Source organism: Mastigoproctus giganteus, chromosome 4 (genome assembly GCF_048544385.1).
Source record: "Mastigoproctus giganteus isolate SK-2022 chromosome 4, ASM4854438v1, whole genome shotgun sequence".
Classification (NCBI taxonomy): Eukaryota; Metazoa; Arthropoda; class Arachnida; order Uropygi; family Thelyphonidae; genus Mastigoproctus; species Mastigoproctus giganteus.
In genome coordinates, this window is record NC_143578.1 from 52851857 (window position 1) to 52867821 (window position 15965).

Sequence of the window (15965 nt, forward strand, 5' to 3'; positions counted from 1 at the left end):
CTTTATCAGTTTAAAATGGATAATTGAAACATAGCAGCAAAGTTTCATTCTGTCTTTGCATATAGTAGGATGAATTTATATGTATAATAATTATAATTTATTTATCTACACATGTATTTACTTTAACATAAAGACACATATATACCATATTTGTCAACTTATAAGATGCTGTGGCATGGAAGACATACCCTAATTTTGGAATGGTAAATTTAAGAAAAAAACTGGAAAAAATTTATTGTTAATACAATGGAAATTTAAAATTCAATAAAAATAAATCCAAAAGGCATAGGATTATTACTTGTATTATTTTAGTATTATTCAACTTCATATTCAATACTAACTTGATCATCATTATCCTCAACATCATCATAATCATCATTATCATCATCCTCTTCACTAGTATCACTGTCACACTCATAAATAAATGATTTTCAGTGTAATCCATTCATTGTATTACTTATACCACATTTTTAAAGGACTTGACCACAATTTCAGTCTTAACATCATGCCATGGCTTCAGCACCCATTCACACACTTGTGCTATTGATGGATGTTTCATCCTTCCCGTAGACATTGTATCATGGTTCCCCTCATCATCCATTTATTCCATTGCTCCCACATGTTATTCTTGAATGGCTTATTGGTGCTGATATCTAATGGCTGTAACACAGTTAAGCCACTCGGAATTACTGCCAATTATGTGTTCATCATTTCAGCCATTTGTTTGATGTTTACAGTCCTATGTGCTTTAAACTGATCCCATAGTGCGTTTTTATGCAGTAGTCTACTAGGATGCTTAGACCAAACTTTTACAAACCAATCCTTGATATATTCTTCATCCATCCATCCCTTCAGTTTTACAAGTACATGAATTCCATTTGGAAGTTATTTGGTAAAGTTTTTCTTTTAAAAATTAACATTGGCAGAAGTTTGGTCCCATCAACACAACAAGTTAAAACTGTGGTATGGTGTGTCTTTTCACGTCCAGTGGTTTTAATAGTTATAGATTTTTGCCCTCTCAGATTTACGGTTTTATTGGATGGCACATCAAAAGTCAAAGTAAGTTCATCCATATTCCCAATTTGGCTAAGTTCCTAATTGTTTCGTTTTCTAGCATTAAGGACAAATTTATGGAAATCTGATATTTTCTGTTCGTACTCAGCAGGCATTCTCTGGGCTATTCTAGTTCTTGTGCGTAAACTTAACCCATTTCTTTTCATGAAGTGATAACACCAAGATTCAGTTCCTTTAAAGTTGTGTATCCCAATATCACCTGCTCGTTTCCATGCTTCTACTATTAGTACTCACTGCAATACCCACATCTCTAAGTTCCATTATCCAACTACACAAGTTTTCTTCCAAGTTTGGTCATTTAGGTGGAATTTTAAGAAGGTTGTGCTTTGTTTTATCAGTGTCTTGTAATAAAACTTCCTGCTTCCTCCATTGACTAATCATCTTCTCAGTAGGCAGTGGTCCGAAATTTCGTTCTGCTGTTCTGTTTCTGTGTTCTTTGGCATATTGTATTACTTTTAGCTTAAATCCAGTAGTATAATTTTGCCTTCTTGATGCACCTGCCATTGATTAGGGCTTCAATGTATAACTGGAATTCACTTGTTACTCCAACAACAGCCTGGTAATTACCGAAAAGTGTACTAATGTATATCCGTTAACTACTATAAGTTAACTCTCAGTTTTGCACATGTGCTGATTTGCCACTTTCAGCTTCTAAATGCAGGGCAATTTTTTTAATGTATTTATAAGGAAAATAAGTGCATCTTATAAGCCGACAAATATGGTAAATAAAAGATCACCCAAAAACCAGTGTCTTGTTGAAAATTCACAAATAGAGATGAAATACAAAAATATTAAATTAATGATAAAAATTCATACAAAAGTGTAATTAATGTTATAGCATATATCATACTGTAATATTAATTCATACAATAATACAAAATTTATTTAATAATAGAATCAATTCAACTAATAAGTAAAGCAATCCATAGTAAAAATAATAAAAAATTTCATTATTTTGATGATGGTTTATTGTTTTCTTTGCAGACAGCACATATAATGTTTTCTTGAGAGACATTGCACTGACAACTTTATTAGAAATGATTTGTTATATATGGAGTTGCTCTGCCTTCATAAAAGTTCTAAATTTGCCTCAAAATCTTATTCACTTATAGTGATATTCTGTAATGTACTGTACATTAACATAAATAGATTTGCTCTTTATATATTTGATACCTATTAAAAGAAATTTTTCCAAGGGGTGTAAGCATTTTGATGAAAATTATTTGCTTATAATGATTTAAATGAGTCATATCCTCCTGGAATGTAAACAGAATCTTTATTTTGTTTTAAAACAGCACTTACCTACTCTCAAATATTCTTCATGGAGTGGCCATTTTTTAACTATTGAAATTATATGCTATGAGTTGATTTAATTTTTATCATTTTAATTATTGAATGAGTGCCATAACTTACTTTAAATTTTAGGTGCTTGCCTGATGGAGATTTTTGTTACATTACTTTTATCACCACTATATCATTATCCAAATATGATCTTTGTTTGACCTGTTTCTTACCTAGGGTGAAAATATGAGGCTAGCTAGTACAGAAATGGAAGTGAATGTCACCATTGGAACCAGGCCTTGTAATCTTACATCATTAGTCATGACCCAGTTAGTATGTTTACCTCCTGAAGTACAGCCTCCAGGAACTGATGAAATTGGCCATCGGACTTTAAATAATCTTCCAGCAGTTGTGGTTTGTATAGAAATTAATATATTTTCTTAAAATATGTATTTAGCTAAGCATGCATCCAGTGCCTTTTTAAATTAACATTTGCTTCGAGTTCCCCAAAATTCAGTGGGAGTTTGTTCCAGTAGCACTTATTGGTTAAATGCAAATTTTATAGCATCTAATCGCTAATATATTTTTTTCTTAATTTAAATCTGCCTCTTTGTGTATTGTCCAAGAAAGAGGAAAGGTACTGCCCGTGTTAGTTTAACTAATAATTCTAAAGCCTAAATATTTCAAGTGAGCATCACAATGCCTGGTTTCCACACAGTTCAATTTAAAGAACTGGAGTGAGTGCACCTGTAACAATACTTCCTTTGCACTTATGACTAATCTCATTGCTTTTCTCTATACCCTTACCTGCATTTCCACATCCTTCTTGACAATACTTGAGATTAAATGTAGTTTTAAGGCAAAATTTCACAATTTCATTGGGTATTCTCTCTCTCTCTCTCTCTCTCTTTCTCTCTCTCAATTCTGTTACCTTGACTGGTGCATGTTATTCTGAGATATGGAGAAATTGATAATGTAATCATTATGTTACAATAGAATATAATGATTACCTCTTTGTTTCTCCTATCGGATCTGTAGCTAGTATTTCTGTACCTTGTGCAAAAGGCTAATGTAAAGAAAGCCAACATGAGAACGACAAGAAACGTCAGATAACTTACGCAGGAAATTAGTTTCCCGACACAAGACTCTAGTGCTGCTTGCTCAATAAACAGATGGTAGGTGTTATTGGTCTGGAGCCAAAATCGAGAAGGATGTATTGATTGACAGGTAGGCGTGGCAAACGATGAAATGATTGCTGGTGGGTGCGACAGACAACAAGCTACTGTGTAGTCATTGGTTGGCATTATGTTTATTTATGAGTAAAGAATGGTGCATAATAGTTTTGTGATGAACAATAAACAGGTAATAGTACCAATGAATCTTTTAAAGATGGAAGAAATTTGTAAGGAAAATAAAACATTGGTTGATTTTTTGATGAAAACTAAATTAATAAAAGTTTCGTTCCATTAATTTTTTTGTTCTTCATTATGTTTTTTTCTCATTATTAAAAACAGATTTTTGGAGTTCATGAGTGTTTTTACTATATTGTTGATTTAGGTAGGTTAGGAAATAATAGAAGAGGTTTCCTTATATTTCGTGACCTAACCTTAAACGTTAGGTTAGGAAATAATTGGAAAAGAAAGAAAGAAAGATTCTTTATATATGTATATTAGCATAATGAAGTATTTAAAAAATAAAAAATGGTACAAAATATAATACAAAAATTAAGAAAATAAATATAAAGCTATCAGTAGAGGCAGCAAAAATGCACATTCCTCCACATGATGCCCAATGTATAACTGATATTAAATATTAAATCAAATCAAAATTAATGCCAGTAGCATGGCAAAACTGTTGAGAAAAAAATGATAAATTAAACATAATAATTAATCATTATGGCAATTGGCTCTAAATTTTAAAATTGATTTATTATTTTGAATTGGATTTTCTAAATTTATTTGGAGATTTTCTGCTACAATTTTTAGTCTTACCCTTTCTTTTCCCTCCCTGTTGATTAATTATTATATTTAATTTATCATTTTTCGCTCAACAGTTTTGCCATGCTACTGGCATTAATTTTGATTTGATTTAATATTTAATATCAGTTATATATATATATTTAGTGAATAGCTATTGAGGTGTTGATTGACATTATGATATGTGTGTATCCACACGAGTGTCTTTAAAAATAAAAGTACAGTAATAAAAAATTAATATTTTGTTAATAAACAATTTATGTGCTAGTCCACCCATGATTCTAAAGAAAAAAGGTTAGGTTACCCCCTCCATTTCGGGAGGGATTCAAGCTCCCATGGGATTCAAGTGGAAGTAACCTGACTGTTTTTCACTATTAGAGCATATTATTGAACAAGAAAATAAAAATACAGTCATAAAAAATTTATTTTTTTATGAATGTATTTCTAAATATGACTGTGATTCTAAAGAAAAAAGATTAGGTTACACCCTCCACTTTGGGAGTGGTTCAAGCTTCCATGGGATTCAAGTGGATTCAAGCTCTCATGGGATTCACCTGACCTTTTTTCACCATTATAGAAAGCGTTCATTAATGCATGTGCGATTAGAGCAAGTTACCATTAGTGCTTCTGAGTGCTACTAAAGTGATACTAAACCAATGTTATCGTGTGTTGTGTTCATGCACCAATCAGCACATCATTTGCCACACCTACCTGTCAATCAATATATCATTCTCGACTTCTGCTCCAGATTGATAACACCTACCATCTGTTTACTGAGCGAGCAGTGCTAGAGTGCCATATTGGGAAACTAATTTTCCACGTAAGTTATCCGTCATTCTCGTGTTGGCTTTCTTTACCTTCGCCATGCAATATAAAAAAAATATGTATTCCTAGAAAAACATAAATTAAAAAGAATACATAATGAAATATTGAAAAAAGTCTTCCACATTCACTCATTTTGCAGTATTTTAATGTTTAAAAAGTAACAATAAAAATAAATAAATATATATATATATATATATATATATATATATATACATACATATTTTTAAATCCTACATTTTTGTGCCCCTGGTTGATGCATTGGGGCAAGTGCTCACTAACCCAACCTAAATTATAGTTCTATCTACTAATAAAGGTTTTATATGTCATTAGTAGAACACTATTTACTGTTTTAGTAGACTATCTGAACTCCATGTGAGATTGTATAATTACTGCTAAATTATTTTTATCTTCAGTTGCATTACATTTGTTGCTTTATAGATAATAAGTTAACTCAAGATTACAGTTTTCTAGATGCAGGATCTTTCATTTTTCAGGTCATATGAATATCTAAGTTTAGTTAACTGTGTATACATCCTGCCGACCTCCACGTCTTCAGAAAACTTTGATATTTTGTATGTATTTTGTATTTTTCCATCACTCTGTTATGAAAAAAAAATAATAATAAATAAATAAACCTGCAATTAAAGGCTATGAAACTGTGCAGCAGTGAAAGACAGTTTAACAAATTTCATCATCCTTTTCATACATGTTCTTCCTATAACAATTTCTTCATCAGTGCAATAATAAATGCTTGATCTCTTATTGTTTCTTATATTCATTATTGATTTTTTTAAAAGTGCAATAATGAATATCAGAAACAGTAAGAGACCAAGCACCAAACCCTCTGAGACCCCATTCAAAACACTGATCATTAAAAGCATTGGCATCATAACTGCCCCTTTTTTGCCACTATCGTGACATCAGCTTACCTCTACATCCACATTTCTGTGTTTTTATGGAACCAAATCAAAAGCCTTAGTGTAAATAATTATATCGAAATTAATCTTGGCATGCAGTTCTCCTGCAACAATCTCTTGTCAGATTGGTTAGGTACAACCTCCACTTAAAAAAGCCATTTTGTGGTTCCCTTATAATAATCTCTATTGAACTAGACCAGTGGTGCCCAGTCTTTTTCTCTTGGCAATACTTTTAGTAGTTAATAAACTTTTAAAATAACTTTTCAATGCACTGAATTTATTAAAAATAAAGCTTCTATAACACTACTGTATATGGTAATACCTTTACAATAAAATCTAATTTCTGATACTGTCATCAGTTTGTAATTAGGTACATAGTAATACACTAAAATATAATTCTTGAAACATTATTAAAAAAAATTAAAACAAAATAATTTAGCTTAAATTAAGAAGACTTGAAAACTTGTTTTGAAGAACAGTGCTTTAAAGTTTGTCTAAGCAGAAGAGAGATAATAGTCTCAAGTCTCTACATAAAGCTGTGACTAAAAAATATATTTTTTTAAAATTTTATTTAAAAAATTAAAAACAAAATCATTTAGCTTAAATTAAGGAGACTGCCAAACTTGTTTTGAAGAACAGTGCTTTAAAATTTGTCTCAGCAGAAGAGAAATAATAGTCTCGAGTCTGTCTCTGCATAAAGGCTAGAGTATTTTGACTTTAATGAGGCATAAATTGAAAATCTTTTTCATGCATGGTGTAGTTAAAAAGGGAATAAGAAATTTAAGAGCTTTTTCACAAAGCAGTGTAAATTCTTGCTTCAAATCCAACCAAAAGCCTTATTAGAGTCTTATTTTGAATAAAGTTTTGAACTCATAATCAGCTGAAACATCCTTCAAGTTTACTTTTTAAATATTTTAACAAATTAGAAGGAAATAAAATAATGCTAAGAACTGTAGAACTGGGAAAGTGAAAAAGACACCAATTTTTTTTTATGAACCTTTAAAGGTTTGTGAACAACTGAATGGGAAATACTGAACTAGAGGAAAAAATTGACAAACTCAAATGGTCAAATTGTTTTGAACAGCCAAGGCTAGTATGGTTGCATCCAGATTAAAAAAGTTATAATAAAAAATAAATACAAAATAAATGTATCTAGAAAACAATATGATATAATTTCTTTCCTTTTACCTTTAATCTTGGTTTAGTTCATTTGTCATTCACCATGTTTGGAAAGTTGTTTCAAATCCTATCAATAACAGGAGGAACTCTCAAGAAAAGATGCAAATGGTTTTTCCCCTTTAGGATTTTCTGTATTTTTTTTTTTTATTTGTTGAACAATTAAATGATTCTTAGAACATGCTCCACTAATTATGACACATAAATGCATTTGTTTGCTTTTGTTTGCTTTACATCTCCAGTAAGCCCACTGATTTAGAACTGCATTTATAAATTTTTATTTTGAATAGAATTAAGATACTTTATTTTATCAAGTAACTCATCATTGCTCTTACTTTTAATGGGATATAAATGTAGAAAATTGCATGCTCTTTTAATCAAACAGAATTTTTGTTCATTTAGGTAAGGGTGGGAAGCAATCTTAGGCAAGAAGTTGGTTATCTGCGCTATGAAGTGACTAAGACATATGAATTTCCTCCAGAAGCCATAGGTGGTATAGCAGCTGGTGGAGCAATCTTAATGATGCTTTCCCTAATCATTCTTGCTATTTTACGACACAAGAGTTCTCAGGCAGAAAGAGAGTATAAAAGGATACAACTGCAGATGGATACTCTGGAAAATAGTGTGCGTTCAGAATGCAAGCAAGGTAAATAAAAAATTTGATATGCCTCGCTAAATATTTAATTTATTACCTCCATTAACATTACACTATACTTCACTGAAATTAATAAAATATTTTGGAAAGCACTTGAACTGCTTGGAATATGCATGTTCTTGTGAATTTGTTTGATGTTGCAGAGTTCAGGATCCAGATCCTGAGATCCACATGTGTTGTAAGGACCTTCAGGTTCAATTTCCCTTTACTTATGAGACTTTCCCTTATCAGACTTGATGTTGATGAGGTGGTTAATGGAGAAGTAAAGGATACTCTTTGGTACTATGCATTTGTAGTAAGTGCTGCAAATATTATATTACTATTGCTTTTTTTTTTAGTTAATAAGATCATCTATAAATGCAATAACGTAGGTTCCGTTTCCAGGAGAATGTTATTGAGCGTTGAGAAATGACTAAAATTCCTCCAAAGATCCTCTGTTCCAAATGCAAAGATGCCATCAACAAATTAGGCCCACAGCTTAGGTGTCTGCAGAAAATTGGATATGGCTGCAGACTCCAGGTCTGCTATGAAAACTTCTGCCAGAAAAAGTGAAGGGGAAAGGTGTGGATTTCCCATGCTAACTCTTTAGGAAGTAAAATTGCATATTGTGAAAATATGAAATATGTAGTTCAAATGTGTATATGTATTCAGTGCAATTTGTTATTTTGTTATTTGGTGTTTTTTGGTTTTTTTTTTTTTTTTTTTTTTTTTTTTTAGGAGCATTAGCAACTAAGGCCATAATTGCTCCAGAATATGCGGTGGTCATTCCCTGACCTTTCCGCATCCTCTGTATTTGGTAGTGATGGGCTCGAACCCCGTTATAATTAAGAAGCATGTGCTACGCACTGCTGCTCCTTCCCACCTGGCTATGGAGGCACCATTCAGTTTAATACTTTCTTGTACGTCTTCATTATTCTGAATTCAAACATTTGATGTAAATTCGCAGAAAAACTGAATCTAAATGTACATACTCAGATGTAACGTTTAGTAAGCAATAATTTTTTTATAAGGATGATTGTTTTGATGCTGTAGATGTTTTTTTCCTATCTCACAGTATTGACAACAGTGCCTTAATATGTTGGAACAGATTGCTTTAATTTTCCATTTGGCAGCATGTAGACATGCATGCTGCATGCTGCAAAAATGGAAGCGTGCATGTTTGAATAACGTCTATTAAATAAGTGGAACATTTCACATCAGGTTTGTGCAATAAAAACTACTAGCATTATGTCACTACCAAGATAAATCATATTAAGCAGCAATACTAATTTGCTAATTCTTTATTTTACAGCATTTGCAGAGCTTCAGACTGATATGTCAGACCTTAATAATGATATACAAGCAACTGGTGTCCCCACCTTAGACCATCGTACCTATATAATGAAAGTGTTTTTTCCTGGAGTAACAGATAATCCAGTTATACAGGAATTTAAGGTAGCTTTTGCAACTGAACTATTCATATATTTATTGTAAACAACTTATTCTCTAATTATACACACTATATAGGAATTTTTAAACATCCTATATTTAAAATAAACTGCATTTTTATTATTTTTATTTTTTTGTTTATTATATTATTATTTAAAATAAAAAAGCAAAATGGCAAAACATTTCTCGATTTGTTGGATAACTGCTTTCTACACAAACATATTAAAGAGGCATCAAGGGAAAACAATGTTCTTGATTGGGTTATCAGTAGTGATTCACCATGTACTAAGAATCTTTTGGCTAAGGAACCTTTAGGTACCAGTAATCATTGCATATTGATGTGGAATTTATTCAAAGAAATAACTGCAGCCATGGGTAAAATGAAAGGATTATGTTTTTGTAGAGGTGATTATAGTGGGCTTAGACATTTTTTAAACTCTTTTCGGTGGACAAACTGACATTGTTAAAGAATGTAAATGTCAGATGGAAACTGATAAGTTTAGTAGCAGTGAAAAAAATGCTTCAGATGGTTATAAGTTGTTAAGGGATACAGAGTCCTACAATAAGTAAAAACTAGTGTGTAAAAACCAAATTACTCAGAGGGTTAGCCATGCTAAAGCAGATTACAAAAACTCCTTGAATAAGATTGAAATGAAAAGCAGTAAGGAATTCTTCAAGTAAGTTAGCATTAGCATTAGCAGAGGCATATGATGCAAGAAAGCAAGTTTATACAGCATCAGCCAAAAAAAAAAAAAAAAAAAAAAAACCTTCCCATTTCACCCATCTATTTGTTCTAAATGTTTCTGTAGTTCTGCCTTGAATTTATTTAAGCTATCAACTTCCACAATGACAGATGGAAGTTTGTTCCAACAATCAACTACCCGCTGGCTAAAGGAAAATTTCTGCACATCTATTTGACAACTGTCTTTCCTCAATTTCAGATTATGCCCCCTCAGGTCGGTAATCTAAGCAAGAGGAAGAATCCCATCAGCATTGAGCCTGCTCAATCCATTCAAGACCTTATACACCTCAATCAGATCACATTGCATGTGCCTAGTCTCCAGACACTGCAGTTTGCAGAACTTAAGCCTTTCTTCATAAGAGCATCCCTTTCTTCCCGTCACTAGTCTTGTTGCCCTCCTCTGTACTTATTCTAGCAACTCTAAATCCTTCCTGAAATGAGACTTCCAGACCTGTACACAGTACTCAAGGTGTGGCCTCACCATTGCCTTATACAAGGGGATTATCACCTCCTTTTCCCTGCTAGCCTCCTTTTCCTGTATATCATTGACAAAACCCCATGACCTACTCTGGCAGACTGTGTGCACTGCTAAGAAAACTTCATATCTGACTGCACAATTACCCACAAGTCTGTTTCATTCTCCACTACCCTGAGTGTAACACCATCCTGTTAGTACGTTTCTCTGTGGTTACTGCTACAAATGCAAAGTCATATGCAGTACTTTGCATTTGTCAATGTTAAACTTTAGTTGCCACTTCTCAGCCCATCTGCCCAACTTTTCCAGATCCTGTTGCAGCAGCATACTCTTATTACTGTTATTAACAACCCTGCCAATCTTGTATCATCTGCAAACTTTGACATTAAGCTTGATATACCTTCATCAATATCATTGATAAATATAGAAAACAACAATGGGCCCAACACCAAACCCTGGAGGACACCACTAATAACATTAGTCCACGAATAGCAGTATCCATTGATTGCCACTCTTTGTCTTCTCCCACTCAACCACCCTTTTATCCATTGTAGCAACTTGCCCTTAATGCCATAGTGCTCCAGTTTGTACAGTAGTCTTCCCTGTGCAACAGTATCAAAAGCTTTCCTGAAATCCAAGTATATGATATCAGAATTATTTTTTGCATCCAGTTCCTTTGTGACCATGTCATAGTATCCAATCAGATTGCTCAGACAAGACTTCCCCTTAACAAACCCATGATATGTCTGAAATATTACTGCAGTCTTTTCTAGATGATCCTGCAGTGCTTCTTTAACTAGTGACTCCATTATTTTCCCTGGAACAGAAGTCAAACTAACAGGTCTGTGATTACTCGTGTCACCCTTTGATCTTCCTTTTTGAATTGGATATACATTTGCACATGTCCAGTCTGTGGGGACTTCCCCAGAGTCCAAGGAAGCTCTCATAATTATGACTGAGGATTTGCTTACTTCCTTTGCTGCCTCCTTTAATATAATTGGATAGATCCCATCCACCCCAGATGCTTTTCTTATGTTTAACTTCAACAATTTCTCCTCCACTTTGCTTTCAGTTATTACAAAATCATTTTACTCCCTGTTCGAGTTTGATAAACATCTGACCCTCTCCTTGAATGACACCTCATGTGTGAATGTAGATGCAAAATACTCATTTATTTTGGCAGCTATCTGAGATTGATCATCTACATTCTAACCATTGATTTAAAGTGGACCAATCTGATTCATCCCCTTCCTTTTAGAGTTTATATAAGTAAAGAAGTCTTTGCTGTTTTTCTTTGCATCCATTGCCAAAGATTTCTTACAATCTGCCTTCGCTTGCCTAACTTCTTTTGTGACTTGATTACAGACTAGCTATTATATATACCATAGGCTTCTGTGTCGCCTGATAATTTATATGCATCCCATGCATTTTTCTTCTCTGCCACAGGTCTCATTAGTTCATCTGACATCCATTTAGGCTAAAACCTTGAACAATATTTCTTAGTTGGAACAAAAAAGCCTAGTAGCTTGCAAGATTACTTCCTTGAATGCTTCTCATTTACAATTTGCCATTTGTAACATCATCAGTTGGTCCCACTGTATAGAATTTAAAAAATCTCTGAGACCACCATAGTCACCTTTACAAAAGCCAAAACCCTTCCCTTTACCCCTGATGGTAGTCACATCTTTAAGTAAATCCCACATCAGTACACTGTGATTGCTTCTACCTAGTGTTTCCTTTATCTTTAAATTCTTTATGCATGAGTAATCACTGCTGATGATAATCAGATCAAGAGTGTCACTCTGTCTGGTTGCCTCTCTAACATGCTTCTGTAGAAAACAATCATCCAATACATCCACAAAAGCCTTGCTAGTGCGCGAGTGACCACTCCACAAGTTCCATTCAATATCTAGAAAGTTAAAAGGCCCCATTATAAGATACTGTGATTTACTGGCCAACTCTATTTCTCTGTATAATTGTTCGTTATACTCATTGGAGTCATTAGGCATATAACAGACTCCTACCCTCATTTTTGCTTTCCCAGCACTTATGTCACACCAAACTGACTCAGCATTGCACTGTCCATCTGTGTCAACTGGATGCACTTCCTGAGATTTTATGTGTTTCTTAACTAACAGCATAATGCTCTCCTCCCTTCCTATCCTGTCTGTCCTTTCTGTATACATTGTACTCCCCAAATTCCAATTCTGCATTCCTTATATCTGTGTGACACCATGTCTCTGATATCCCAACGATATCTGCCTTTGATGTTTTGACCAGCACTTCAAATTTTTCAAATTTTTTACTATTATTTTTTCTTATGAAAACCCCAAACACAACAGGTATTAGAACCTATAGTACTTAGTATTGTGTTTGGGTTGGAGGTTGAGAAGACAAGAGAAGATATTTGGGTTGGAGGTTAAGAAGACAAGAGAAGATATTTGTTGACATTATACTTTAACTTCTGTAGACTGTAATTTTCAGGAAATACATATGAAGGAAGAGTGTTCCAGAAAACGGCAGTTGAATGAATAAACGAGGAAGATGAAAAGTTGGTTCTGTGAGTTTGAAGTTGGACAGTAAATGGATGTTGGCTGGTGGTGGCACATGTTTGGACTGTTTTGAAAGAGAGAGATGGGAATTATAGAAGCCAATTCAGAAGAACAGTACCCATGGAAGTATTTGTAGAAGAGGCATGCAGCAGAAAGGGTATGTCTATGAGACAGCGAGTGGAGAGACTCTGTTAGAGATGAATCATTAATTAACCTAACTGCCCTCTTCTGAATGGAATCAAGAAGCCTGAGAGAGGTTTTGGGGGCCCCACCCCAGATGTGGGAACAATATTCCATGGCAGGATTTGCGATTTATACAGCGTGATCAGCTGTTTGGAAGAAAAGTAACGCCGACAGCGAAAGAGAAAACCAAGTTTTTTAGATGCAGAAGAAGCAATATTTGTAATGTGCTTGTGCCAAGAGAGATTAGAAGTCAGAGTAATCCCCAAAAGAGATATATCATTTTGCCTAGAAATCGGAGTGTCAGTGAAGATTAGCATAGGAGCAGAAGAATCCTTTTTGCGAGATATAAGACAAGACTGAATTTTAGAAGGGTTGAAATCAACTAAGTTGTCATTGCCTCGTTGGAGAATTACTTGAAGATCAGCATTTAAGGAATTGAGCAGGGCAAGGATTCTCAAAATGGAAAGTGGAATGCAATGTGCTATCATCGGCAAAATTATGGATAAGATTTCCAGTCAGTGGAAGAAGGTCATTAATATACAAGAGGAAAAGAGTGGGGGAAAGAACTGAACCTTGGGGATATCAGCTGTTATTGTTGCTCTGGAGATATGCAGTGGTCATTCCCTGACCTTTCCGCATCCTGCGTATTTGGTGGTCATGGGCTCGAACCCCGGTCTAATCAAGAAGTGTGTGCTACGCACTGCTACTCCTGCCCACCTGGCTACGAAGACACCAAAGGGGATACCAGCATCAGTGGAGAAGTTAGAAGACAGAGAGCCATCAACCATCACCCTCAGTGAGTGATCAGAGAGAAAACTGGATAACCAATTACAAAAAACAGTTGCAAACCATAAGATGGACGCTTGTTTAGAAGACCTTTATGCCAAACATGATTGAATGCCTTTGAGATGTCAAGAGCAACTACTTGTGTTTCACCGAACTTTTCCATTGAATTTGTCCATAAATGGGTAACATAAGCCAGAATATCACCAGTGGATCAACACTGATGGAATCCATACTGGCGATCATTGATCAATCGGAAGGTTTCTAGTTAGTTTAAGACTTGGTGGTTCATTGATTTCTCCATTACTGTAGAAAGAGTAGAAGTAATTACAATGGGACGATAATTGGATGGGAGGGATTTGTCACCCTTTTTAGGAACTGGCTGGATGTGAACAAATTTCCAAGTAGAAAGAAAAACACCTTTGGAATAAGAAAGTTAAAAAAGCGGCAAAGAACAGGAGTAAGTTCAAGAGCACAGGTTTTGAGAATAAGTGGAGAAATGCCATCAGGACCTGGAGCTTTCTTAGCATCAAGATTCGTCAAATCCTTCTGACATCCTTTTCACAGAAGACCACAGGAGGCATTGAATGGAGCATGTTGGGAATGGTGGGAGGTGTTTTACCAAGATCCTTAATACATGAGTTGGAAGAAAAATGGGATGCTAGCAGGTCAGCTTTATCCTTGGTGGAAGTGACAACAGAACCATCTGGTTTTGACAGAGGTGGGAGCAGAGATGGGCAAAAGTTGCGTCCAATAGCTTTGGGAAGAGACCAGAATGCTCAGCTACCATTAGCGCAAGAAGCAAGTTTTCTACTCTTAGCCTGTTCAAAATGTAGTTTAGACTGATTAATAACTGCTTTACAGTTGTTGCAAGCTTTTGTGTAGGCAGTAAATGAAACAGAAGAATTGGAAACAAGCCAATTACGATATGCAATATTCTTCTCTTGAATAGCCTTAGCACATTTATTGGAAAACCAAGGTTTAGATAAAGGACATGATTTTAAAGTGGAGCATGGGATAAAGGATTCCATTCCTACAAGAATAATTTCACTGACATGATCTGGCGCCTCCATAGCCAGGTGGGCAGGAGCAGCAGGGCATAGCACATGCTTCATGATTAGACCGGGGTTCGAGCCCATGACCACCAAATACTTTCAAGTAGTATATGGTGGTTGCACCATCCTGCATGAAAATCTTGATGTCCAAGCAGCCTCCAGCTTGAAGGTTGGAGAAGTGGACTGAGCAAAGAATTCTGGTATTATACACCAACCCATAACACATAAGAACACCATGTGATTTGACCTCTTCAAAGAAGAAGTCTTGTCAAGAACAGTGTGAAAGCGTACCATTGCTGTATGATATAGTTTGTAATTTGTATACCTTAACATATAAACTATCCATTTTTCCAAACTTATATATCATATTTTAACACATTTGGTAACAGATGCCCACATCCAAATTTTTCCATCTATGGTGTTCATGAAAAGCAGAAAGGAATTGCTATCATTTTAATAATTGTTTTGTGATGATGCCCACATTTCAATTTTTTCTATCGATGGTATTTCTTAAGAGCAGCAGAGAACTGTTATTGTTTTGGTAGAGTTTAACTAATAAGGCATTTCCCTTCAATTATATATATATATATATATATATATATATTCAACCATACTTTACCCAACAGAACAGCAAAATTTTTCAGTAATGCAAAATTTTGTTAGCATTAGCATTCTTAGAGGCATTTGATGCAAGAAAGCAAGCTTATGCAGCATCAGCCAAAAAAAAAAAAAAAAAAACCCACTTCCACTTCGCCCCTCTGTTCGTTCAAAATACCTATCCAGCTGAGCCTTAAACTTATTTAGGCTATCAACCTCCACGACAAGGGATGGAAGTCTGTTCCA

General features: G+C 34.4%; 1 protein-coding gene across 1 annotated transcript in view; it reads left to right on the forward strand.

Moving 5' to 3' along the window:
* LOC150086740 (plexin-B-like) overlaps positions 1-15965 on the forward strand; it is a 415555-nt gene that overhangs the window by 339402 nt on the left and 60188 nt on the right. The window contains exons 22-24 of the mRNA XM_090372733.1: positions 2593-2769; positions 7652-7895; positions 9196-9338. Of these exons, the coding sequence (XP_090228859.1) occupies positions 2593-2769; positions 7652-7895; positions 9196-9338 (564 nt within the window). The remainder of the gene's footprint in view (positions 1-2592; positions 2770-7651; positions 7896-9195; positions 9339-15965) is intronic.